The sequence below is a fragment of the Ruditapes philippinarum genome, unplaced genomic scaffold (genome assembly GCF_026571515.1).
Source record: "Ruditapes philippinarum isolate M1 unplaced genomic scaffold, ASM2657151v2 ctg1195_1_1_1_1, whole genome shotgun sequence".
In the NCBI taxonomy this organism is placed as follows: Eukaryota; Metazoa; Mollusca; class Bivalvia; order Venerida; family Veneridae; genus Ruditapes; species Ruditapes philippinarum.
The window spans coordinates 136421-163876 of NW_026853660.1; the positions used below are offsets into that span (position 1 = coordinate 136421).

Sequence of the window (27456 nt, forward strand, 5' to 3'; positions counted from 1 at the left end):
AGAAAATTGTAAGTATGTCCTAGGTTATTATATAATTAAATGTTAATGATGATAATCTTCTTAAATTTCCATTTAAGCTCATTTATAAATGTATACCAGTATACAAATTTGGACGATGTAGACACGTTTTACAATTTTAAAACTTTGATTTCAGCAGGAACGTTTGTATTACATACATATCCCGACTCCAAAAATAGATCTACTGCTACAGCATCTCATACTTATTTGATACTCCACATATTAAACCAATTTCCATCGTTTTAAAATAGTAGATATCTAAATTGATTCAGACAGGTAACCGAGCTGTTCATATACGCGTACTATGTTATAAACAGTGATAGCTCTTTATTGTTGAAAAACAAATTTAGACGCATTGGTTCCTAAGTCAGATCTCAGCTGTACTGAGAAACGGGGAACCATCTAATGTCAATACACTGCAAATCTGAGAGAAAACAAATATCCAGTTATTCCAAATCTTTGGTAATATTGCAGTATCTTTCGAACGAGCATTTCCATTAGAGTCATGCATAGTAAAGTTTGGGCTGAGGTAGGGTTCTTTCAGAGGTGATATAAGTTGCAGTAGGAAGGTCACTACTTTTTTGACAGTCGACAGTGATCGAGGCACATGCAAATCATTAAATTATCCTGACATTCTAATGAATTAAACATTTTGTAAAAGATTGTAAAGCTTTATAAATAAAATTGAGCCAGACCTAGTTCTAGTCCATTTTATAATCTTAATTATATGATAATTGAAAGAAATTGCATGATGAGTAGATGATGAGCATGACATGAATAATTAGCATTAGTTAGTAGATGCTCAGACCATATTGTTCAATTAATAACTGAATAATTTGAAAGAAGGCAAAGTCAGATAAAAAAAAAACATTTTTAATTTACACTTTTCATTTTACATATTTCACAAGCTAGTTGCTAAGGTCTCTTTTTTCAAAACCAATTTAAAAACGATTTAAAGCAGTGCAAATCGCATTATTGTCTACTTCCTTGGTACTATAGTTTCAACCTCAAAAAGACATATTCTGATCAAACATTGGAACTGCGGTTTTGAAGCCATGCAAAATTTCTGCTGAAAATGATGATTTGATGTGAAGCGTTTTACAAATGAAAACGTAGTAAAGTACTCCATGGAGTTAAAGTACTCCATGGAGTTGGATAATCGGAACCTTGTGTTAGATCTACTTTGCAGAGATACAGTTGCGCATTTAAGCATAAAATAATATGAAATACACATTGGTGTACCAATACCCTTTAACTTTGGTCATATTTTTTTATTTCTCGATGGATTGCCTTCATACTTGGTACACAACATTCCTTTGGACAAGACCTTCTAGTTGACCAGACTGAGCTTGATCTTCTCACATAAATGACAATTACAAATTATTTAGCCATGTTGTTTGTTAAAAATAGCTGAAACGTTTGCCAAATCATATATATAGACTTAACACCTCATATTTAGAGGTAATTTTCACGGTGTTTGAGCTCAAAACGGGGTCAATGAGTGTTTGCAGGCAGATACAATTTATGTTGGCCAGTTGTTAATTACAGTTTATGACACCTTCACTCAGGAAGCCACAGGGATTACACAATCTTTTAATTGATCTAAATTATTGCCAATAATTGTTAGTTGCAAGGGGCACATAGATTTACCAATCAAAGGATTAGTGTCACCATTTTCTATATACTACTGTATGGGGATAATGGTTCTTTTATTAGTGCTCTGGAATAGTTAATAATAACTTGACAATTAGATTATATAAAAATGTAAAATTTCTGGCTGCAAAGTTGGTTATTTTATTTTTTTTTTATTTTTTACCGGGACATAAATCATCTCTGGGACAAATACCTTATTTCAAGGACAATCCCAGACATCCGGGACAATATGGCATGTATGTCTAAAGTCAAGGTAACGCTTGATGATTAGAGGTTAACATTGTCTATTTGATGGTATATGTTGTGTCCGTTCTGTAACTTTCTAATCCATAAAGGGATTTTGAAAATCCCCAGCACAAACGTTCACAATAATAAGAAGATGTGTCATGCCTAAAAACCAGTCACCTACCTCCAAGGTCAAGGTCACATTTGAAGGTCAAAGATTAACATAGTTTGTTACAGAGAATATTGTGTGTCCTGTCCATAACTTCTCATAGATCAAGAGATTTTGAAATTATTTGGCAAAAATGTTCACAATAATAAGATGATGGATGTGTCATGTGCAAAAACCAGTCACCTAACTCCAAGGTCAAGGTCAGAGTTGGAGGTCAGAGATTAACAAAGTCTGTTGAATAACTTTTCCATATAGATCAAGGGATTTTGATATTATTTGGCACAAATGTTCACAATAGTGAGACAATGTGTCATGCGCAAAAACCAGCCATTTACCTCCAAGGTCAAGGTCACAGTCAAATATAAAAATAGTATATGTAATAGCGTATATTTTGTTTCCAGTGCATAACTTTCTTATCAATGAAGAGATTTTGAAAATACTTGGCATAAATGTTGACAGACAATATGTCATGCACAACATCTGAACTCTTATCTCCAAGGTCAAGGCCACACTTATAGGTCAAAGCTTAACATTGTCTTTTAAAGGGTAAATTTTGTGTGCAATCCATAATTTGAGCCGCGTCACGACAAAACCAACATAATGCGTTTGCGAACAGCATGGATCCAGACCAGCCTGCGCATCCGCGCATCAGGCTGGTCTGGATTCATGCTGGTCGCAAACGCACTATGTTGGTTTTGTCGTGACACGGCTCATTTTTTAATGCTCTAGGGATTTTGAAATAAATTGGCACAAATATTTCAATTTGGGACAAAAGCCCTCCCGTGAAAATAACAGGGCGGACGAAAGCCCTCCCATGAAAATGACTTGGCTGACAAAAGCCCTCCCGTGAAATTAACAAGGCGGACAAAAGCCCTCCCGTAACAAAAATAAATATGTATGTTGAATACCTGTGTTTTTTTCAATGCATTCAACATATTAAAATTGTTACATATATTTCTTGTTGTTTTCAATTGGCCTAAGTATGTGTATGAGCCAGAACCACCTTTTATTCTAAATATACCTTCAGGAAATGTTTAACGAGGTAACTTTTTACATGAATGTCGTTAAAAACAAAGTCACTTTTAAAAGTAATTGACTCATTACAAGGCACATTATAAATGTCTTTAACTTTAAGTTAGATAATTTTAACTTCTTTTCATCATTTATTACTCTATAAATATTAACTTCACATAGGAGTAATCCTTCATATCTACGTAAATAAATATGCACTTACAGATTTTAGCACTAATTATTCAGATGCCTCTCAGGAATGTGCTCAAGCTCATACAAACACGGTTATGCCAATGGAAAACAAAATATTCATGATTACAATTTTAATATGTTGAGTGCATTGAAAAGAAAATATAAACTATTCAACGTACATATATGTATTTGCTGCGGGAGGGCTTTTGTCCGCCCTATTATTTTCAAAGGAGGGCTTTTGTCCGCCAAGTCATTTTTACGGGAGGGCTTTTGTCCGCCCTGTCATTTTCACGGAGGGCTTTTGTTCGTCTTGTCACTTTTTGATGGGAGGGCTTTTGTTCTAGAGGGCTTTTGTTCTACACTCACAGGAGTTATTTCATTATATTTCTTTAATGAATTTATTGTTACTGGCATATGCAGATCTAGCATTGATCAAAATTTTGTACTGAAAGTCCAGATCCATACCTCAATTTTTTGAAATAGCACAATTTTGTACTTCATGTAGAACTTCCCTTAGGCGGGAGACATTGGTAACTCAAATTCTTGTATTATTGATAATACATTTGTTATCTGAACACATGCTATTTTGATGCACCACCTATATAAACATGGCAGATTGATCTAGATTTTATTGTCATACTTAGTCATTGACTTTAACATTCATGTCCATAGTGTACTAAATAGTAAAGATGTCCCAATTTAGTATCAGTAAAATAAATTAATTACTGAAAGTTCAATGTATGTCCTTTATAGCACAACTTTTTCGAAGAAAAATTTGGAGCTATTATTACAGTGAGGTTGTTGTTGCCATTGGCATCCAGAAACTTAAACATTGGCTATTATTTGTGTATTTATTAATGTATTGTCTTCATACTTGGACACAACAACCGTTTGGACAAGACCTTTAAGTAGAAAAGACTGAACCAGACCTGGACCTATAAATGACCTTGACCTGAAAATGACCTTGATTGCAAGGTCAAATATTGTATTTAGAGTAGTAAAGGCTAAATTGTATTAAGAAATGATTGCTTGATGATCAGAAAAATGTTGTCATTATTCATTTTCTTGTTGGGCAAATATCTGGTTGAGTCATTTCCAGGTCAGCTTTCCAGTTCTTGCAGGGAGTTTTACATAATGCATGTAGTTCCAAAAAAAAATGTTCTTTAATGGTTCACATTTTTATACTTACCTTATAAATATCACATCAGTTTTACATGTAGTTAATCATTAATGGGCAAGAGTTGTAATTAGTTAAATTAAACTACTGGTAGTGGAAATCAGTTATATTATAAACTATTCAGTATCTTTTAAAATGATTCAGCAAATAGATGAATTATTTATGAAATAAAGATCAATATTAATTGATTAAATATGGTTTTTGTCATCACATGGTTATCTTCTCGATGTTACTTAATATAAAAGCAACTTTTGTTTAACCCTTACCAGGCAAAATTTCTGTAATGGACTCATCCTGGACAAAACCATTTATCATTTTTAGGGAAATTTCAACAGACATGTATGTACTGACTGAATTCAACATATGTACTGACTGAATTTCAAAATATGTACTGGTTGAATAGTGAACAGTGCAGACCATGATCAGGTGCCAAATATGTGTTGGCTGATTTTGATCTGCACTGGTGGCATGCTGCCTTTAGACTAAGGGTTAGATTTAATTTATTAAATCTCAGAAAATCAGCATTTAAATGCTTTAATTGTCCACATGGTGCAGTGACTGGTTTATTCTTTATATAATTCAATATTGGTTAACAGATTACTGCACTAAGGTTACGTAATGTTTTATATTATTTTCAGAACAATGTGAACGTTGCTAGAAATATTTGGTAAGCATGGCTACAGGGGGCACGTCCCCAGACAAGGTGACAAAGACAGAGGGTAGCACAGTAAAGTTATTTATAACTTCATACTCAGATGATTTCTTTGCTGAGCGGGAATTCCTGAAAAGAGAAGTATGTTAACCTACGTCCTGCTTTGCATCTAGAATTGCCTTTATGTCAGCAACCTTAGTTAATATTTGTTTGTTTGTTTTTTAAACACAATTTGCACAGAACCTATTGAAGCTTTGTAACTGGGAGTACGTACTTCTTTCTGTTATTATCTTGACTAGACGGCAAGAGTACATAACTGTAATGGACTTTGATATAGTTACATACTTTTATTTATTTAGAAGAATTTGGATAATAGTTTTTGTACAAGTTGAGGGCTTTATATCTTGTCACCAAAAATTGTTCTTAGGTTGAAATTTTGAAATTTCATTTATTGTATGACAGCTTTCCTCTGCTCCAGAGGATTTTCAGGAATGTGGGAGATGATTGAGTTTTATGTTGTCTGTTGATTTGCCTTGTATTTTGATGTTTGTGTGTCATGTCATTGATGCACAGATTTATCGCTATGGATATTTGTTCTTTTATGTAGATGCAATCTAATTTCTAATTTTTTTTGTAAGAACTTATTAATTCTGTATATGATTCTAGCAATTATTTATATTTGACAGGTACTGCAGGAGTTAAGGAGTTGGTGTGAAAGTAAGCAGTTAACACTCGCGGAGAAATTCATCAAATGGGTAAGGAATGATAGTAAATCTAGATACATGTATTTATATTTTATGATTCGATAACAAAGACCTGTTCTAATTAATGCTCAAAATTAACAATGATTTTATAGTTTGGGTATATGAATAAAAATATTAACTCTGGTCGTCACAAGAAGATACTGATATCTTGCCCCTTAATCAACTTTCCCAAATGATAACTGCATGCATTTTTCCTGGCTTTTTGGTGGAAAAGAAGCATGACTATTTGTTCATATTTATAAATTATATACATTTGAATATAAATATTAGTTTGATTATGATATTTAAAAAAAAAATTGACTGATTAGTCTTTTTAAAAACAAAATTGTTTGATTAAATAATTTTGTGGCATTTATATGTACTGTCAGAGGTTGAACTGTATACCACAGCACAGTTCAGTTGTTGCTTCTTATTACTCAATGGTTTAATTTATGTACAGGAATGTACAAAGTACTTATAACTATCCGTTAATTCTATTTAGCATTTACAACAGTTTCCAACATAATATATAAGTTGCTTATAGTATATCGGTTGAAAAGGAAAAATTTATTGAAGATACATATATTTTAAGAGACCAATTTTTTATGTGTGTTGATGTTTTAGGGTTCCCTACACCCAGAAAGGCGAGATCCAACAAGTCAAGAAAAAATACAGACAAGCATTGAAAACTGCTATTATAACAATGTCATGCCAATTTTCCTCAATTTTACAAGGTTTGTAATTATACTTATTTCCCTTGAGGCATCTGTAATGTACATAATTATATTATTCAATCACATTTTGACAACTTCATTGTCATATTATAATGCTTGGAAGGAGTCTTCGCGGCCGAGTGGTTAAGGACGTTGACTTCAAACCTGTTGCCTCTCACTGCTTTAGGTTTGAGCCACCATAGCATCTTCAGATTCTGCACGTGAGAAAACTATCCAGCTAGCTTACGGAACGTCAGTGGTTCTACTCAGACCTGAGGTCTTTCTCTACCAGTAGAGCTGAAAAGTCGCCATATGACCTTTACTATGTTGGTGCGACATTAAAACCAATCTGAGAAAAAAAACAAAAAAAAACCTTAAAACATAATGCTATGGTCAGAACAGACCCAGCTGTGTAGACGACTTACTTTTACAGAGGCTTTAATAGGAAAATCTTTTATATTTGTATACTAGTATTCATCTAATAACTCACAATGTTTTAAGTTTAAATGTTTAGTGTAGTGTAGTAACTTACCTAGTTTTGTGTCAAAATTCAACCCTTTGTTTATTGATCATATCTTTATGTAATTGGTATGGATATGCAAATTTATATACATGTAGATACATTGCTTGATTTCTTTCCTTGTTTGAATGGAGTAGGAGGTTTCAGGTCACTGGGGTCAAGGCCACTGTGTTGTAATAATAGGCTTGTCTACTTTTCTTGGTTGAGTTATGCACCCTCATTGATGAGATGAAAGAAGTTGTAGACTTCCTTTAAGTGATGGATGAAAATGTCATCATTGCCTACTTCAGATATAGACTAGATATTATGTCAAACATTCTCTTCTTGTTCTGTTCATCTGGCAACATTAAAATCTTTGCTTTGTTAAATGAAACCCCAAGTGACTCACTTTGCTTAATTCCAGGTATATAGGGACCAACACTTGAACAGAACCATCAAGGCATTAACTATTTATGCTGGATGCCATGATGATATTTACCTGTAATATCTATGCTTAAAGGCATATTATGCCTCAGAAATCAACACTATTTTAATTGTTAGAGAGATCAATCATGTGTTAAAAAATGTTAGAGCATGTTAGATGTTTAACAACTGAAGGATGTAGCATTGAACTTGCAGGAATGAGTCATAAAAAAGTAGCGAAATGTAACAGTAAACAAAATAGTATTTTGACTTCCATACAAAATACCAATGTCACAGTGAATATACAGGCTGGGTACCATCTTTTTATTCACCTATTATATCTGTGTTACAGTGAAGGAGTAGGCTGGGTCCCATGTTTCTATTCACCTATTATATCTGTATTACAGTGAATGTGTAGGCTTGGTACCATGTTTCTATTTACCTATTATATCTGTGTTACAGTGAAGGAGTAGGCTGGGTACCATCGTTTCTATTCACCTATTATATCTGTATTACAGTGAAGGAGTAGGCTGGGTACCATGTTTCTATTTACCTATTATATCTGTGTTACAGTGAAGGAGTAGGTTGGGTACCATGTTTCTATTCACCTATTATATCTGTATTACAGTAAATGTGTAGGCTTGGGTACCATGTTTCTATTCACCTATTATATCTGTGTTACAGTGAAGGAGTAGGCTGGGTACCATGTTTCTATTCACCTATTATATCTGTGTTACAGTGAAGGAGTAGGCTGGGTCCATGTTTCTATTCACCTATTATATCTGTATTACAGTAAATGTGTAGGCTTGGTACCATGTTTCTATTCACCTATTATATCTGTGTTACAGTGAAGGAGTAGGCTGGGTACCATGTTTCTATTCACCTATTATATCTGTTTACAGTGAAGGAGTAGGCTGGTACCATGTTTTCTATTTACCTATTATATCTGTGTTACAGTGAAAGGAGTAGGTTGGGTACCATGTTTCTATTCACCTATTATATCTGTATTACAGTAATGTGTAGGCTTGGTACCATGTTTCTATTCACCTATTATATCTGTGTTACAGTGAAGGAGTAGGCTTGGTACCATGTTTCTATTCACCTATTATATCTGTGTTACAGTGAAGGAGTAGGCTGGTCCCATGTTTCTATTCACCTATTATATCTGTATTACAGTAAATGTGTAGGCTTGGTACCATGTTTCTATTCACCTATTATATCTGTGTTACAGTGAAGGAGTAGGCTGGGTACCATGTTTCTATTCACCTATTATATCTGTATTACAGTGAAGGAGTAGGCTGGGTACCATGTTTCTATTTACCTATTATATCTGTGTTACAGTGAAGGAGTATGCTGGGTACCATGTTTCTATTCACCTATTATATCTATGTTACAGTGAAGGAGTAGGCTGGGTACCAATGTGGGGAGATTGTCCAGATGAACATATAGAAGATTATATAGACACATATGGCTTATTGATGGAAGATTTAGAAGTGATGTATGGAGCTTACAGAGAAGATAATCATAATTGTAAGATTAATACATAAGTTTATTTGTATATTACTTTTCATTAAAATAGTATTTACCTGCCCACAGTAGAAATTTGTATTATGTTCTGTAAAAAAAGTGGGTGGCATATGTTCAATGAAGCATTATTAGAAAATAGGGGCACATCGGGGGGGGGGGGGGGGGGGGGGGGGGGGAGGTGGGGGAGGTGAAATTGCCATATTCCTATTTTTACTAGTGTACAGTTGTTAAATGTCAAGCCTGACAAGAAACGTAATGCAGGCTATAAACAGATGATATGGCTATTTTCAAATGACAATTTGGTGTGTAGCTTTTGTTTACATGAACATGACATATGATTCATGGATTTGAAATTAATATTAGATGAATCATGTTCCATGCAGACACTGTCTTTAGTAAAATTCTTTATCCATGGTATTGTGTGTTATGTTTTTAACATTTTCTGCCCACAACTAACAATTTTTGGGAAAGTTGTTTTTTTTTTGGCTATTTTTTTGGTATCCCAATGTTTTTTTTTCCCCTATGTCGGGACTAAAAAAAAATAAATTACTTTTAAATAGGTTTTAATAATACCCATTTTAAAATGTTTTAAAAAAAATTTTATTTTTTAAAAATTTGTCAGAAATTTTTTTTCCCTGATACAAATGATTTTGTTGGAAAAAAGTACCAGAAAGGACGGGAGATTTTTTTTTTAAAGAAAAGTAAGAAAAATTCCAAGAAATTGTGGAGACAAGATTGCTAAAAAATTTTCCGGTAAAAAAAAATGCCCCCTTAAATCAACAAAATATTGGAGAGGTTTTGACGGGGTTTTAATGCTCAGACTAGTAACTTCCCGGGGAATCATACTGAATAGGTTCATCCCCCTTTTCGGGGGAAAAGGTTTGTTTTTTCCCTTGTTAAAGAAACTTTATACTCATTGCTCAGTACTGGTTGGTTCCAGAAACGGATTTGACAGTTTGCTATAAGCCTATTGCCTCGTACACAAATCAATCAGAAATAAATTGTGTATAAAACCAAACATATATCATTTTAGGGAAAATTGCCATAATGACTATAAACAGTACTATCAATGTGATCTTCATTATATAAACAGGGCAAAAATTTTCTTGACTCACTTATCAAATGTTTTTAATTTTTTTTTGTGTTGAAATAATAATGTTGATATTGATTGAAGCATGTACATGTACTTCCACAGTAAAAGTCAATGTACTTAGATTAATATTAACCAGACTTGGCATTATATGTTAGGTTTCATTCTCACGGTTTAAATTTAAATTTTCACTGTTTCACTGGAAAGTTCAAATTTAAAAGGCTTTTATCATCAGTAAACTCATAAACCTCATATTTTGCCATGTGTAAATTTATTAATTTTTAAACATTTTTTTTTTGAATTTTCTGAGATTTTCAAGGCAGCCGGCAAGAATAATAAAGTATCACAAGTGTGATTTAAGGTCTAGGGTAGAACTCGAAAAAACATAACAAAACTGGTGTTTTTTGAAAGAATACGTTACAGTTCTGATAATGTTAAACTTATTTTATAGGAAACATTAAATTTTAGATTTGTAACTAAACTAGGTTGTGTGCATGGCTGATTTGGGTTAACCTGGTAAGTCTAAGTAATCCAAAGATTGCTAGCCGGGGGGGTTCAAACTCAGGGCGGGCAAGCTGCTGTTTTTGAGCAAGAATGTTACAGAAACTCATTGCTTAATAAACTGGTTGGGTTCCAGTAACAGAATTTTAAAGGGTGTGTCCTATAAACTGGTAATATTTCCTTCTTTCAAAATAAAGTTGAATAAATAATTCTGTATAATAATTTAGGTTTATAAATTTTCACTAAATTTATTGCAAAAAATTTAAAAATTTTTAATTAAAATTAAAATTATCAAAAAAAAAATTGTTTTTCATTTGTTTGGGTAAAAAGGAGATGTGAGTGTGAAATTTGTCACAGCTTTTTTTATGTAATTCTTTAAAAACTGATTTGAAAAAGTTTTGTATAAAATTTTTTAAAAAAGAAAGGGTTAAATAAAAATTTTTAATATTTAAAATTGTTTTTTCCAATGTTTGTAGTTTTTTGTTTGTTATAAAAATTAAAAAAGTTTGTTTTTTTTGGGGTTACTGTAAGTTTTTAAATTTTTTTTTAAAAAATTTTAAATGAATAAAAAAAATTAATTTTAAAAAAAAAATTTTTGTTCATGAAATTTTATATTGGGCAATGAAACAATTTATTTCAGATACTGGATTTTTGTAAGCAGCGAATATTAATATGATTTTTGTGGAGAACAGCCACAGTCTTTCAATAATCAAGACAGTTTTAGTGTGTCGACAACATGAAACTTTTATGAGATTGAAAGGGTTCAACAGTGTTAGGTAAGAGGGATGTTTTACAGAAGGTTTGTAACAAACTGTTTATTTCTTAACTATGAAAATACTGTGCTGGAAAAAATGCAGTGACCAAAATGTTGGCCACAATTATGAAAAGCTCATTGTAACTTAAAATTGTGGTTTTCCACCGTAACATATAATCTTTGTAAGAATTGTTGATGATATAAGTATTTACTGATATTGAAAAATATGCTATTTCAAAGATTTAAGATCATGATATTTCATAGATAGAGGATCATGTTATTTTATAATTTTAAGATTATGTTATCTTATTGATTGAGGATTACATTATTTTATAATTTTAGGATTACAATATTTTACAGATTTAGGATTGTATTATTTTATAAATTGAGGATTGTGTTATTTCACATATTATAGGATCATGTTATGTCATTCATAAATTGGAGATTATGTTATTTATAGATTGAGTATTATGTTATTCTTTCATTAATTGGAGATTATGTTATTCATAGATTGCAAATTATGTTATTTATAGATTGAGGATTATGTTATTTAATACATTAAGGATATGTTATTTTTAGATTGAGGATTTATGTTATTTCTAGATTGAGGATTATGTTATTTCTAGATTGAGGATTATGTGATTTATAGTTTGAGGATTATGTTATTTTTAGATTGAGGATTATGTTATTTATAGATTGAGGATTATGTTATTTTTAGATTGGGGATTATGTTATTTATAGATTGAGGATTATGTTATTTTTAGATTGAGGATTGAGGATTATGTTATTTCTAGATTGAGGATCATGTTATTTATAGATTAAGGATTATGTTATTTATAGATTAAGGATTATGTTATTTATTGATTGAGGATCATGTTATTTATAGATTGAGGATTATGTGTTCAGAAGAACGATAAGGATGTGCCATTATTATTAGTTGGTGAACCAGGACTTTAGGAAAAAATCATCGGTGCTTTGTAAATTTGCAGATAAGTTCTCCAAAAGAAAAAAAGATGGCTCATTAAAAAGGGGTTTGATGTTTACCTTTAATGTTAATAAAGTTTTTTTTTTTTGTCTTAAAAAGCTTATACTACTGGTCACCTTGTATATAAAACTCATTATTTGAAAGAAGCTGTCTGCCTGACTACGTGAAAGGAAAGAGCATCAGATTAAAAAATCTATGGGTTACTAGTTTGATCCTAGGGCAAGGCAAATCTTCCTCTATGACAGAAAATCATAATAGTGTGTTACTTGCAGGGAAATTAGTAATTGTTTTGTTAGATATCGAGGAAGTGGTTGGGATGGATTTGACCGCTGAGATATGAAAAAAAAAAGGGTTAAAATAAAATCAAGGTGTAAAAGGTAACCGGGGGAAAAACAAATACAAAAACCATTAATACTTCAAAAATAATCCGATTATCCCTTTACATCAAGAATATTAAAGTTTTTAACAACTTTTTTTATAAATTTGCTAAATCCTTTCCCTACATTAAATTTTTTCAGGTCAGATAAAAAGCATGGCATTTACTTCTTCCACTTTTTTGGTGGCAAAGAGTACCTGGTTCTACAAATCTTGAACCACACCAAAAATGTTAAAACGTTTCCTTAAGAAAATGGATTTTTAATAAATTTAGGTGCAAGTAAAAAATTTTATTTGAAGCTCACTTTTGGGAACTTTTCATTTAAATAATTTTTGTTTTTTAAAAATTGTCATAAGATGCTTAGAGACCTCCCTGTTTTCCCGCCAGAAAGTTTTTTTTGGCGAGTTGTCCCAAACTGGTATTTTTTGTGTCCGTATGCATAAAGTGTTTGTCAACAAAAAACTGTTTAGAATTTGCCGCGTAGAAGGGTTTCTCTCAATAACTTTGTCACAGACGATTGTTTCTGCGATGGTATGGAAGAACCATATTGGTTTGCTGGGTTTCCATGTCTACAAGAAAGTAGTTTGAAACTTTAAAAAAAATAAATAAAAATAAGTAGAGGTGTCTAAATGGCTGAAGTGGTTAAAGGGTCGTTTATTTCAACCATTTTCCCCCTTTGCCCTCTCACCACAGGGTTTAAAATCCTGACAGGGGACTCTGTTGGATTTTTCTTTTTAAATGTGAGGAAGCTATCAAGTAGTTTATGGAAAGTCGGTGGTCTTTAAAACTTTTCAGGGTGCTCGTTCATGTTGAAAATAATACCAATATAAGGGCACCCAAAAGGGGTCTTTCCTACCTAAGCTTGGAAAGTCACCATTGAAGCAATACTTGTGTAGGGTGGGAAAAGTTAAAAAAACGAAAAACAAAAAGAGTAATTTGAAAAATGAGTAAATACTGGATAAAAATATGATGTGGTCCAATTTTAATGATGTAAGAGAGCAAAAAAAATTTTGTGTTTATGTTAACTTGGAATGTTTCTTTTAATGTAAGGAATTCAAATATGCCAGCGAATGTGAACGGAGGCAGCTCAAAGATTGTGTTTGTATATGTTTGTCAAATCCAAGAACACACTCAACCCATAATCATTGGGGGTTTGTTGATGCTCTTAACCAGGTAAATATCAAAGCTAAAAGTCTGAAAAATGCCTTCTGGTTTTTCAGGGGTTTTTTTAGGAAAAATTTTAGCTTGAAAATGAAAATTGGGGCTTTGTTTTTTTGGGGTTCTAGTACAATTAAATAACATTGTTCAGATTTAATATATATTGAATTTTGGGTGAGGATTTTTTTAAACATTTGTCAAAATGTGTAAATAAAAAACTCTGTCATATTTCCCCAACACATACTTTGTTATATTGGTATGTTATAGTTAATATTTCATATTTTTGCTGTTACAACTTTCTGGTTTTTTTGAAGACTTTGGCAGCAAAATCTATATAGTAAATTATGTGTAATCTTAATTTAAATTTTTTTATTGAAACAAGTTTCCCCCTTACCTTATCGTTATCCCTAGTATAACTTTTTGGTAACCCAATTTTTATTATCAACTTTATATATGATATATGTAAAAATACTTGCATGTTAAAGTTTTCTGAGGAACAAGCTGCGAAGGTGATGAGCTGGGTACCAAGAAAACTGTCTCCCTCATGTAACGATGTGTGTTTTTTCAATAAATCAGTCAATGCAGCATAAAAACTGATGAAGAGGGAAACCAAACCTAATAGAGAGGAGCCAATATTCAACCTCTAAATATAACATCTCAAGAAAGGTTTGTTCCTATACTATGTGATAAACAAGTTTATCTATAGAAAGTGATAGTGTTCTTTTATTGTACTATAATAACAAAAGCCTTTTTGTGACATAATTTTTTATGTCTATTATTTTATACAAATTTATTTTTAGTTTGATTGTGTTGGAAGCTATAAGTTTATTGAAACACTCTCGAATTAAATGGCGATGAATATTGTTAGTAACAAAAAGGTAAATGAGTGAGTTAATAGAAATAGGGGACAAAAGGATTCCATAAATACATGATAACTTGCTAAAGTTGTTTTAAAACAAATCATGGTCTCATCTTAATAACAGTATAAGATTTAAAAGCATTTCGTTGGGGCTCTGTTGTTGAGTGATTTAGTTTGCTGACAAACATGAATCATTTGACCCTCAGTACTGGAGTCTCCTACAGAACTTTGGATTTTTTTTTGTGGGGAAGCTTTAAGCTAGCTTATGGAAGGGTCGGTTATTCCTACTTAAGTGCCTGCTTGCAAAGTGAGTTTCCTGAAATGTTCTTTTCACCAGCCAGTAAAATAGGAAAGGTAGTAAAGACATTCTTGATGGTTTGCTTGTGACACCTAAAAAATTATCGGTACCATCAAGCTGAAAACTCAACAATGGAAATTTGATTAAAAAAAATGGGTATGTGGATTTCAATAGTTGATATTAGAAATATTGTAAGAGCTTTCAACTATTGCTGCAATAAAATTTTTGGAAGGTTTACGGTAATTGGCCTGGGCTGTAAATTCTGCAATAAACCATTGACAAAAGAAAGGGAAAAGCAAGAGAATTTTGGCCATGGAGAAGGTCAGTTAGAACCATTTTCTATTTTATTATGAAATTGGTCATGACTAGTTGTTTAATTTTTGGCAGGAAAGGCTATGGGTTAAAAGAAATTGATGACAAAGTAAACAAGAGAATGAGTATAGAACCAGGTAGAGAAATTAATTAAAATTAGTCAATAATCATCAGAAGAATTTTCCGCTAATGGTTGAACGGTAGTTTGATGAGGAATTTGCCAGTAACAAGTCGTAGTGGAAGCTGTTGATGAGGAATTAACTGTCTACCTGATTTGGTATAAAACTCCAAGTATTATAATACTGGTTTTAATAAAACTAATTACAAAATATTTACTAAATCAATGATTTTCCCTCAACTTTTATTAAGAACCCGCCTCCCTTGGTCTGAGTTTAGAGTATGACTTTCTTAATCCGTTACCCATCTGGGGGGGTATGAAATCCCCGGGGAATGCTTTGGTGTTTTAAGGGGCCGGAGGAAAAAGGTAGTGTCTGTAACTCTGGTGTAACCCTTCAGGAAGCGATGGTTAGGAAACTACCAGCCTATATGACTGAAATACTGTTGGAAAAGGCGGTAAAAAAATGAAACAAAACAAACAAACAGACAAAATCCTCACTTTATTAGGAAGGGCATTACCTCCTTCCTGATTTGGGGGAAAAGCTGAATCTAAGTTTTACGATCTTTTGGAAAACTGCTTTTGATTTTAAAGAAAATTTAATTGGGGGAAGAGGGACTTTTAATAAGACCTCTGTTTTTCAACAAGGTGAAAAGTCAACTGTAAAATAAGTCAAACAATTAATAATTTTGTACAAGTTTTGAAAGTTTGAACAAGAGGAATAATCTAACTTCTTAATTGTTATATTCTTTTCCAATCTACTTTTGACCCCAAATTGGGTTTATAATTTTTTTCCCCAATCTTACTTTGACCCCTTTCCCTGCCAGGTCCAAAGGTGATTAGCCTTTTGCCATTAGGCATAGAGTAAGGCAAGTAATTAATTAATGCTTGTCTAGCAAGGGCTCGTTTAAAAAAACCAACCTGTTGGGGCTGACAAAGTAAAATTTGAAATTGTCAATATCGAAAAAATTGATAAATAGGAACAGTTCCAAAAATGGAACTTACGCATTTAAAAGAAATTTAGCAAGATTCAAGTGGGTTAAACTGAAAACCTTATAATAATCTGATGTTTGTAACATCCTTTTTCCATTTGGAAATAAAAATTGACGTTTTATAATATAATTTTATACAGGCTGCTGGTCAATTTTTTGTAAGATATCTCACTTTTTTCAAAAATGGAAGTTTTTGGCTGTATTATAATAATTAATTATAGATATTTTCCTGAAGATAATATATAAATGGCTGTTTTTAAAATATAACCCTCGTCTGGCAGCTCGGGTTTATAAATTTAAAACAAGGGGCCGTTTTATATAGGGCCATATAACCTGTCAATAATCTTTATAACTAATAATATAAACTTTAGACATTTCTTTGAACTTTGGGAAAGTTTTCTTAGAACTTTGCATACATGAATAATATGTTTTTGATAGAATTTAATGATAAGAAGTTGAAATGCGACTCTGAATGACATAATACATAATGGGAAGTATGTCCCCTTTCACATTTTTATGGTTTCGTTTTCAGTTTGCTAGAAGAACTGTTAAAGAGGTTTGAGGGCGAGTGTGGAGGGACTCTTATTGTGGCAACACTTTGTTTACTGGAAGCCTCGGCAGCTGGTCTACTCGAGTCAGAGCTTCGTCACATTCTGGCTGATGAGGACAAACTAATGCCACCTGCTCCTTTCGATGAAAAAGGTTTGTGATACTGGTGAATTTATGTACTATTATCTTATAGGCTACATTCTTCTGGGCTGAATAGTTACATTTTAATTGATGTTACATGTATGTTAACATTATCATAGATTTATGGATTATTGTTTGTTGTAATCTATTGGTGAATGGTTATGATTCAAGGGTTTAACTCACTTGCCTTTCTCTGCTGTTGACTTGAATCCTGCCAGGGAAATCTAGCGCACAGATGTTTGTTTTTCCAAGGTTATGCTCATGGGGTCTCAAGTTACACTTGAAAGATGCATTATGATCTAAGTGTTAGCCTTACTAAAGAAAACAATAATAATATTGTTGAACATAAAAAAAGTAATTATTTGCCAAAAAACATGCATTTCTATGTTAGATATGTATTTTATTCCCATTCATTGGTTTAAATAATGTAAAATATACAAAATGTAATATTTTTTAGCAGTACTCCACTGAGGTTTAAAAGCATAAAATCATTAAATATGTATTTCTTACATAGATGAGCTGGGGCACTTAAAACGAACAATATGCAAAAGAAAATTTAAGAATAATCTCAGAAATAATTTATCCCGATTTGAGTGAAAAGAATTTTTGGTCATTTTTCACAATAAGAATGATTATTTTGGAAAACGTAGGAGCGAATGATTTGAAATTTTGCACACATTGGTTAATGTTCTAGATCTATATCAAATGGTATATTAATCACAAAATATTATTTCTAGTCCCATCATATCAAAAAACCTCAGTGGAGTCCCTTTAAAGATCCTGTATGTTTTGTGATTGATATTGCTACTGTGTGTATACCACACCTGCAAAAAATTATATATGTATATAATTATGCAAATAAAACAATTTTCAAACATCGAAGAATATGTAAAATGTGTACTGCAAACATTATATTTAATCAATAAATTACATGCATTCATTTCTTATTGGAAAATTTGACTTAGAATTTATAGAAAATAAATTTCTAATTACCTCCCTTTATCAACATGAAATGTTAAATTGGGTAATATCTTTATAAATAATGCTTATTTGAACTTACAATATTGACAAATCTTAATTTAAGCATCATATTTATGAAATAAAAACACGAAAAAATTGTGTTACAGGATCTTTAAGACATTATATAACTGATTTATATTTAATGTAGATGAGAAGGAGACATCAGAGAAAGAGACCAAGAAGGATGTTGGTTTTCTATCAGATAGTAAATGGTTGAGGGTATTCCATATACTGCAGCCATACCTGAGACCTTACGGTGAGAGTAGTGAGGGAAGGATAGACTTTTACCATAGAACACTCAGTAAAGCTGTTAGACATAGGTAAAGCAATATGTGTTGTGTCATAAAATTACAATTACAGTTAGCATTTTTCTATGTTTTTGACAGAGTTGGTTTAGTGACAGGGTATTCTCCTCATAGGTTTGACCCTTTCTTGTACCAAATTCTATTGTTATAATGCTATTAATAACCTCCTTGTATTGTGCAAAGAGAAGTAACATGTAGTTTTAAGACTTGTCAGCCCAATGTTAGAAAATGACCTAGTTATGCATCATATTTTAATAAAGCTGTTACTAACCCATATTATTAAAGAATTATTTTAATGACCATTTTCAACTGCTATTTTGTCTTTCAATATGCATGCCTTTTTACTTGAATGTCAAAAACTTCTATAAATAAGTAGTTTCTCTTTTAGTTAAATTAAGTCTAAATTTGTTCAGTCAACCATGTAAATGTGTTTATTGTAGATGTGCTTTGTCTAAATAATCATACCCCATAATTAGGAATATTTTGGGTTATTCCAGCTAATTCGGGGTTCAAACATTGTACAATGTACAGTGTAACCTATTTATGAACTCATTTGTATGAATATTTTCTTTTCATGTCAGAACACAGGTCTCATGCCGGAACACAGGCCCCATGTTCACTAAGAAAAGATCAGGATCAAGTGATCCTGATTTTATTTTCATTGTTTTGTGTTACTAAAATTAATGCGTTTTGTTGGAAAATTGCTGATTTGCAAAGAAACCAAACTATTTTGGGATAAAATCAACAAATAACAAAACAAATACAAAAAATTTTGGATCAAAATAAGGATCAATTTTAGGATCAGGATCAATATTTGGATCAACTGTAAAATGCCCATATCTTGGAAAAATAACAATAAATTTATTCTAAATTTTCATAAACATGCTATTGCAAGTCCAGTTTTATCAAATTAATATTAGATATTTTATCTATGAGGATAAACAATGGAAAATATTAAGAGTTTTTCAATTTGATCCTGATCTTGATCCTGAGAACATGGGGCCGGGTCATAGGATATTCCTGGGAAAAGAAATATATGATATTTTAAAGAAAAGTTTCATGTATTAGAACATATTATTATATTTGAGATATTGTTTACAGGTACTTTCAGAAGAAAGATGAGCAGGTAGATGAGAATATAGAAGTAGAGGAAGAACGACCTATAGTGTATAACTGGTGGCATAAAAAACTGGCGGACTATTTTGAACATGTAGAAAATGTTGACAGATTTGTGGAGGTAATTTTGGAAATGATATACAATTATACTGTAATGATCGAAACTAGTCGACTTTATTAAATAATTTCAACCTATTAGGTGGTGATGTGTGGTTTCTCTTAGTCCTCCTCTGCCATCAATTACTGCAAATTCACTTATATTTGTGGGCATGAAATTTCGTGGTTTTATCAAAACGGGCATTTTCGTGGGTTCTTAAATTCGTGGATTTTAGTTTTCTTGTTAAAAAAAAATCAGTAACCTAATGCAAAGTAATCTTAGACTTAATCACCCAACATTTTTACTCTACAACATGTACATATCTTTACTTGTCACACAGCGGTTGTCAATAAATTTAATCCTTGCCTCTGGGCATAACTCTAATATAGCACAGTTACTGCCGATAATTGACTGCAATTAACACATTTATGTGACATGATATGCACCTCCATTGGACACACTGCCCCTGTAATTCGCCGATGTAAACATCGCATAATTTATACGGCACCTGGCACGTTTTAACCAGAGAGTTTAAAAGTTTACACCCTGAATTGGTCTTAACATATTTGACAGTAACTACACGCAATGTAACAGCGACTGTGTAAATTTACATGCATATAAATTATTCTTGGTAAATAACACGAGTATATGTGGATCTTGTAAAAGTCTGTGACTTCTTTGATGTTTACGGAATAGCATTCGCACAAATACAGATTAAAATTCATATAAACTGGATCATTTAAAAACAACAAAAGAATGTACAATAAATCTGTTTTAGCGATCGTATTTTTTTTATAGTTTTGTGTACTTACGACATTAATATCAAAGACTTTTTTAAAAATTATTAAGAGCAAACTGACATTTTTTATTAGCGCTAATTATTGCACTGCCTAGGTTCCCATATTTTCTTGAATATGTCAAGTACTCTTGTTAACACAATCAAGTCCTAGTAGACTACAACGATAAGTATGTAAGCGACTTTTGTGACAGAAAATTAAAGGACATATAATGGTTTTTTTTAAGTTTTTTAAAATATTGAAAGGATTTTAATATTCACAAACCCCGGGTTTTATCTGTCTGTATTAATGATTTCACGAAATATGGGCCCGGGGAAAAGAGCGGACGCATGTTTGTAATTAAAAACGAGAACGGCTAAAAATTTTTTTGGGGAAAAAATTTTCGTGGGATTTAAAATTCGTTGATTGACCTACCCACGAAAACCACGAAAATTAGTGCCCCCACGAATAATAATGATTTTACAGTATACTAGATGCATAGGGAGAAAATATAATTCAACTATTGACCTGTTGTTTGGTGTTAAAAGACAATTTTATTGTCAAATAAAAAGCTGGCACTTGCTTTGTCCTGAAAAAGATATATGTCCTTGGCTAGTAGATGTCATTTTTGTTTTTTAAAACTTTAAAATAAAAAGGTAATAATAGAATAACTTATTTTTAAGTAAAAAATTTTTAGGAAAACGCAATTAAGCATAAATACCCATTACTTGTATGAAAAGTAAAATTCTTAAAAAATAGATGGGGTTTCCCATTGATATATGTTGATATTATATAATTGAAAAGTTGCGAAATGCAGATAAGGGGGTTGGGAAAATTCCAATATCACCCGGCCACCATGTGTTATTTATTTTATTATACCGAAAAATAATTGCATACAATGTTATTTTTAAGTTTAATTTATTACAGGAATACCCATATCAGCTGGTGTGTTTGGAAGACAAATATGGACTGAGTAAATGTTTATGTGATTGGAGGGTATTTGATGTGCTCTACAATGAAGAGTTCAGCTCAGATCTTCTGGCATTTTGGAGAAAGGTCATTTGTTCAATCTGTTTTATGACCATCACCTTTAAATAAATTAGTTGATGATATTTTGTTCTATTTATTAATTTATTATGAAGGCATCAGTATTTTTGTATCCAGTATTCCATTCAAAATACAGCGACATTTATGGCTCACTAAATATTTACAAAATAATTGAAAGATGTCATACACAGAGCCTATAGACACTGCATATAACGTTATTTAAAACTGATACATATATTTCTCAATGTTGCAAAAGAACAGAAACATAGTAAAAAGTCAGTGTATATGTGGAAGGATGCTAGATGCATTGTTATATATATATATATATCAATATTTCAGGTTGGCAGTACATCTGATGTATGATTGTAGATCAGTATTTCTAATTGCAGCTCATCCAAAATTTCAGATTAGTTTGTCTGATGTTTGTTTGTACATAAATATTCAGGTTGGCAATGCATGTGAATTATATTTGTATACCATTAATTTAGGTTGGCAGTGCATCTGATATGATATCACAATATGAGGAGGCGTTGACAAGATTTGAGGAGGATGATAATGTAAATGAAGAGGCGGTCTCCATCAGATATGAGAAAGTCTGTAGAGTTGTGTAAGTTACATTTTAATTCTTACATAAGCAAAATGGTATTCTTTCCTGTTTATCAATGTGGACAAAAAGTTGATATCAGTATCCAGGGTTTTAAAGAGACTTGTGTGCAATTTTGATATTATTACAATCTTGCAATGTAAAGGGGGTTAAGAATGTGTTAATTTATAAACCAAATATGTTCTGATTTTATAAAGTGAAATGTTATAAAACAAACAAATATCTATTTGTTATCTTTCAACAGAAACAGCAGCCTAACATTAACAATTAAGTCTGATTTTATCGTAGACAATAATGTTATGTATGCCTTTAAAAAAGTTTAATAATTTTTAATAATGGTTATTCCTTAGATATATTTTATTATTAACTGTTTAAAACTAAGGTTAATCACTTTGAAGGAAATAAGAAGCCATATCCATCATATTCTCAGAATTAAATCCCAGCTAGGATTTCATTTCATGAGAATAAATTAATCTGTAAAGAAATGATGGCCATATTATTGTAGAGATTTATTGTATATTGTAGCATACAAGCTGGTAAATACCATGAGGCACTGGAGTTATTGAAGACAGCTTTGAAGATAGAAGAGAAAGAACTTGGTGCTAGACCTCATAGAATGGTTGAACTGTATGCCCTCATGGCTGAAATATATGATGAGGTAAGTTATAAGTTTTAGCATGGCAAAGATATATGATGAGCTAAGTTATAAGATTTAGCCCTCATGGTTGAAATATATGATGAGGTAGGTTATAAGTTTTAGCCCTCATGGCAGAAATATATGATGAGCTAAGTTATAAGTTTTAGCTCTCATGGCTGAAATATATTATGATGTATGTTATAAGTTTTAGCCCTCATGGCAGAAAAATATGATGAGATAAGATATAAGTTTTAGCCATCATGGTTGAAATATATGATGAGGTAAGTAATAAGTTCTAGCCCTCATGGCATAAATGTATGATTAAGTAAGCTATAAGTTTTAGCCCTCATGGCTGAAATATATGATGGGGTAAGATATAAGTTTTAGCACTCATGGCAGAAATATATGATGAGGTAAGATACAAGTTTTAGCACTCGTAACAAACACACGTGATGATGTAAGATATGAATTGTCATGGCAGAAAATTGATAAGGTTTTATGACCTTTATCCCTCATGGCTGAAAATATGTGATAAGGTAAGTAATATTCCTCATTGCAACAATATATGATAATGTAGGATATAAGTTGGGTGCCTTCACAGCAAAAATATATGATGGAGTAAGATATTACCTGTATGCCCTTTTAGCTGATCTGTATAGTGTAATTAACTGTATGTCTTTATGTCAGAATTACGTGTATATGAGGAGGCATTATTCAAACAGTATGCCCTAATGGTGTCACTACATGACGTATCATATAAACAGTATAGTATTTTTTTTGTCTTTCTCAAAATTCATTTAGCAATTCTCTGAATTTTTTTTTTCTTTTTCAGAAACTTAAGTTGAATGATTTTGTATCACCTAGTCAGCTACCAGATTTACGAAAGACGATACATTATGGTCGTAAATCTATAACGTTACGAAAAACACTTCCAGGGACATATCATAGAGTAAGTACATAGCATATGATATCAAAACTTAAGATTTAAAATTTAATTTGATGAATTAATGAAAAAATTGACTAGATTTCTGACTATCTTGAGTAGTTTGAAGATCTACAACGCTTTCAGTAGATTTGATTGTCTTGTGAATTGTAGTCACCAACTTCAGTAGTTACAGGGACTTCTATGGTTTTTTGACATGACTGGACTTGAAATATTTTTCCAGGATTTGAGTACTATTTTATATAGGTCTGAATAAAAACTTCTGTACAAATTTTTGGAATATTTCCTGCCATAATTAATTATTCTTATTGTGCAACAATATCGAGAAATAACTGTTTTACTTATTTCAGTTCAAGTTGGGTATGAGTTTGATGAAGTTGGCATTTAACATGGAGAGTTGGGAAGCTTGTGGTGGGGGACCTGAACTCACTGGAACAGATGCCCTTAATGAGGGCAATAAATATATAGACAAGGCATTGAAAATATTCCAAGAGGTACATACATTTCAATTTTAACCCTTACCTGCTGGAACAAAAAGTGTTACGCCTTTACTGCAAGTATAGACCTAGGTAAGCCTTGCATCTGTGCAGTCTGACTAGGCTCTATACTGTTGGGATACTTAATTTTATATTCCCAAAATAGATAATGGGCCATTCTATAAATGCATGCTGGGACAGAAGGTGGCGTATAGGAAAAACTGCTCAGTCGTCTGTCTGTCACAAAACTTGTCCAGACTACTCCTCCAAAGCTACTGGCGGAATTTTATCCAAACTTTACTGGAATGATCAGTACCAAGTGTAGTTGTGCATATTGTCGGCACTTTCCAGTTCAATGATTGTGTGTCAGAGTGTGCTGTTTTCAAAAATTTGCAGGTTAAAAGTTCAGAAAACTTCATAAGCTATATTCAACCAAATTTTGTAGAGAAATATATCATGTGGATTTTATCAGTTCTCCTCAGTTGGTATCTACAAACACTTCCGAGTTTTACATAATGGTCATCTTAAGTTTTGTCAGCAAGAATGTTTGCTATTAAAGCATTTTACATTAACATAATGAACATTATGTGAAACATAGAAGTTTTTGTAGATATCCCTTGTAGCTAAACATTTTTAAAGAAATTTGCATGGATAATTACAAGTACAAATGTTACCTTTGACTAAATTTCTTTTATTTGTTGTTTTGTTTGTTGTTTTTTTCTCACAAAAATAGCTATATAGCTGTTTAAACATTTGTTGAAATGATATTATATTTGAGGACTTTATATCAGATTATTTCTATTTTAAATAAATATGTTTTTTACAGTTAAATGATCAAGGTCACTATGCAGAAGCATTAATGACCAAAGGTGTGCTGGCTCCAAGAGGTTGTATGGAACAATTAAAGGTCTGAAGTTTTTATTTATACTTTCAAAAACGTTCTGTACATCTGTCTCTACAGTTAAATCAAATATGGGACTTTATGACATTGTAAAAAAAGGCAAGTTGTTGAACAAAGATAAAAAGGTTGGTGGTTTTACCAAGATAAAAAAAGATGAGTGTTTTTACCAAGAAGAGAAGGTGGGTGGGTTTACCAAGATGAAAAGGACTATGAATAATTTTACCTAAACCTGAAAAAAACAAGATTTTCTAGATCTTTATTATCTGGATTTGAATAGATACTGCTGATAAGCACACTGGCAATTAATAACGTATTATACAACATCTTTGAATCTTGAAATACTTACCAAAATATTTTTTCTATTTTGAAATCTTTGGATTCTTTAATATCCTAGTTTATTGATTTTATTGCAGTTGTATAATCAGGCAATGGATCTGTGCATGCAAATGTATGGTGAATACCATATTCTTACCTCAAGACTGTATATCAATATTGGAATTGTTTACGAAGACAACAACAACTACAAAAAAGCTTATGAATATTTTAAAAAGTGGGCAAGAGTAAGTGAGGAAATTCTCGGGCCAGAACATCCAAAGACATTGCGAGCGAAAGGTGTTTTACGAGAGACGAGGTATCGAAGTATAGCTCGTGAAATGGGTGAATGGAATGAGGAGGATATGGATGATAATAATGACGACGACGATGAAGATGAGGAAACAGAAAATCCTGATTTAGAACATTACTATGATGATCAAGTAGGTCAGAATAATAATCAACAACTTATAATGGATAATAGTTTAATTAATGAAAGCGGGACTATAGATAACAGTGTAGGACCTGTGATTGAAGTGGCGCCAGACGTAGATGGTAATAATGGCGATGTTCTTTTAAACGGGTATTTTGAACAAGATGATCAAGCCGAGGATAATGGAAGTGATCGCGAGAACTCGGACAATGAAAATTTTTACGACGATAATTTCGAGGATTATGACGAACATTACATGATGTATTCAGACACTGGTCCCGTTATTGATGAATTCAATGTTAATATTTTACACGATGATGATGATGACGACGATGATGAGATTATTGCCATGGCATCGAGTAACCCAGCTGATGATTCTCTCAATTCTTTACCGGAGCAAGACAATAGATACGCAAATGACAGTCATGAATCAAGTGATAGTGACAACACTAATACACACCAATAATATATAATATGTTATCAGTGTGCTTGTATGTGATATCTCTTCCTCGGTGTTTGCTGATACTTATTGCAGGTTTTTGTTTCACTTCATTTACAAAATGCATACTTCCTTACTGTCAAATGGATTGATTTAATAGATAGTTATGCAATTGACTAACAAAGCTTTATTAGATTGCTTGTTACAAGTTACACACTCAAATGAACGAATCGGTAAATATCATCTAATTTCTGGTAATGTTAATCAGAAGCCGCTTGCACTTTTAGCAGTTCTTTCATCATTCCTGTTTTTAGTACAATTTTGTCACATAAGAGTGTGTTTCCAACTGTGATGTCATTTTTTGAGAAAGTACTGTGGTGGTGGCAAACACACATCTGGGTTCCTTAAAAAGAAATCTTGTTAGTTCAGATATCTATTCACTGTTTTTGTGTCGCCTCTACGGAGTAGTGGCGACATATAGGGATCACTTCTCCGTCGTCTGTCTGTCCGTCACAAAACTTGTCCGGACTACTCCTCATAAACTACTGGTGCAATTTCATCCAAACTTTACAGGAATGATCAGTACCAAGTGTAGTTGTGCATATTGTCAGCATTTTCCGGTTCAATGATTTTTGGCAGAGTTATGGCCCTTTAATAATTTTTTATTTTAAAGTTTGTCCGGACTACTTCTCTTATACCACTTATGCAATTTCAATGAAACTTTACAGGATTGATCTGTAGCTCAAGTGCTTGCGCATATTGCACGGGTTTTCTGGTTGAATGATTTTTGGCCGAGTTATGGCCCTTTGATAAAAGGGTGTTTTTTTTCTGTGTGTTGCCAGATACACAAAAGCTTGTCCGGACTACTCCTCATAAACTACTGGTGCAATTTCATCCAAACTTTACAGGAATGATCAGTACCAAGTGTAGTTGTGCATATTATCACAATTTCCGGTTCAATGATTTTTGTCAGAGTTATGGCCCTTGAATAATTTTTATTTTTAAAGTTTGTCTGGACTACTTCTCTTATACCACTAAAGCAATTTCAATGAAACTTTACAGGATTGATCTGTAGCTCAAGTGCTTGTGCATATTGCACGGGTTTTCCGGTTGAATGATTTTTGCCTGAGTTATGGCCCTTTGATCAAAAGGTGTTTTTTCTGTGTGTTGCCAGATACGCAAAAGCTTGTCCGGACTACTCCTCATAAACTACTGGTG

General features: G+C 32.2%; 1 protein-coding gene across 1 annotated transcript; it reads left to right on the forward strand.

Moving 5' to 3' along the window:
* Positions 1 to 385: 385 nt before the first annotated feature.
* Positions 386 to 26680, forward strand: LOC132737475 (uncharacterized). Its single transcript, XM_060724769.1, has 16 exons — positions 386 to 547; positions 5084 to 5238; positions 5784 to 5852; positions 6465 to 6574; positions 8872 to 9005; positions 11234 to 11246; positions 16975 to 17144; positions 18301 to 18472; positions 19559 to 19694; positions 21374 to 21502; positions 21982 to 22100; positions 22623 to 22755; positions 23567 to 23683; positions 24028 to 24171; positions 24980 to 25060; positions 25468 to 26680. Exons 2-16 carry the CDS (start codon positions 5119 to 5121, stop codon positions 26263 to 26265), a joined length of 2445 nt encoding a protein of 814 aa, XP_060580752.1. The 5' UTR covers positions 386 to 547; positions 5084 to 5118; the 3' UTR covers positions 26266 to 26680.
* Positions 26681 to 27456: the final 776 nt, after the last annotated feature.

What these genes read in the sequence shown, in the direction of transcription:
- LOC132737475 (XM_060724769.1), top strand. Translation starts at nt 5,119, where the DNA reads ATGGCTACAGGGGGCACGTCCCCAGACAAGGTGACAAAGACAGAGGGT. An exon ending in AGTAAAGCTGTTAGACATAG is followed by an intron (nt 18,473 to 19,558) that starts GTAAAGCAATAT and finishes TATTGTTTACAG; the next exon opens with GTACTTTCAGAAGAAAGATG. An exon ending in ATGTTGACAGATTTGTGGAG is followed by an intron (nt 19,695 to 21,373) that starts GTAATTTTGGAA and finishes AATTTATTACAG; the next exon opens with GAATACCCATATCAGCTGGT.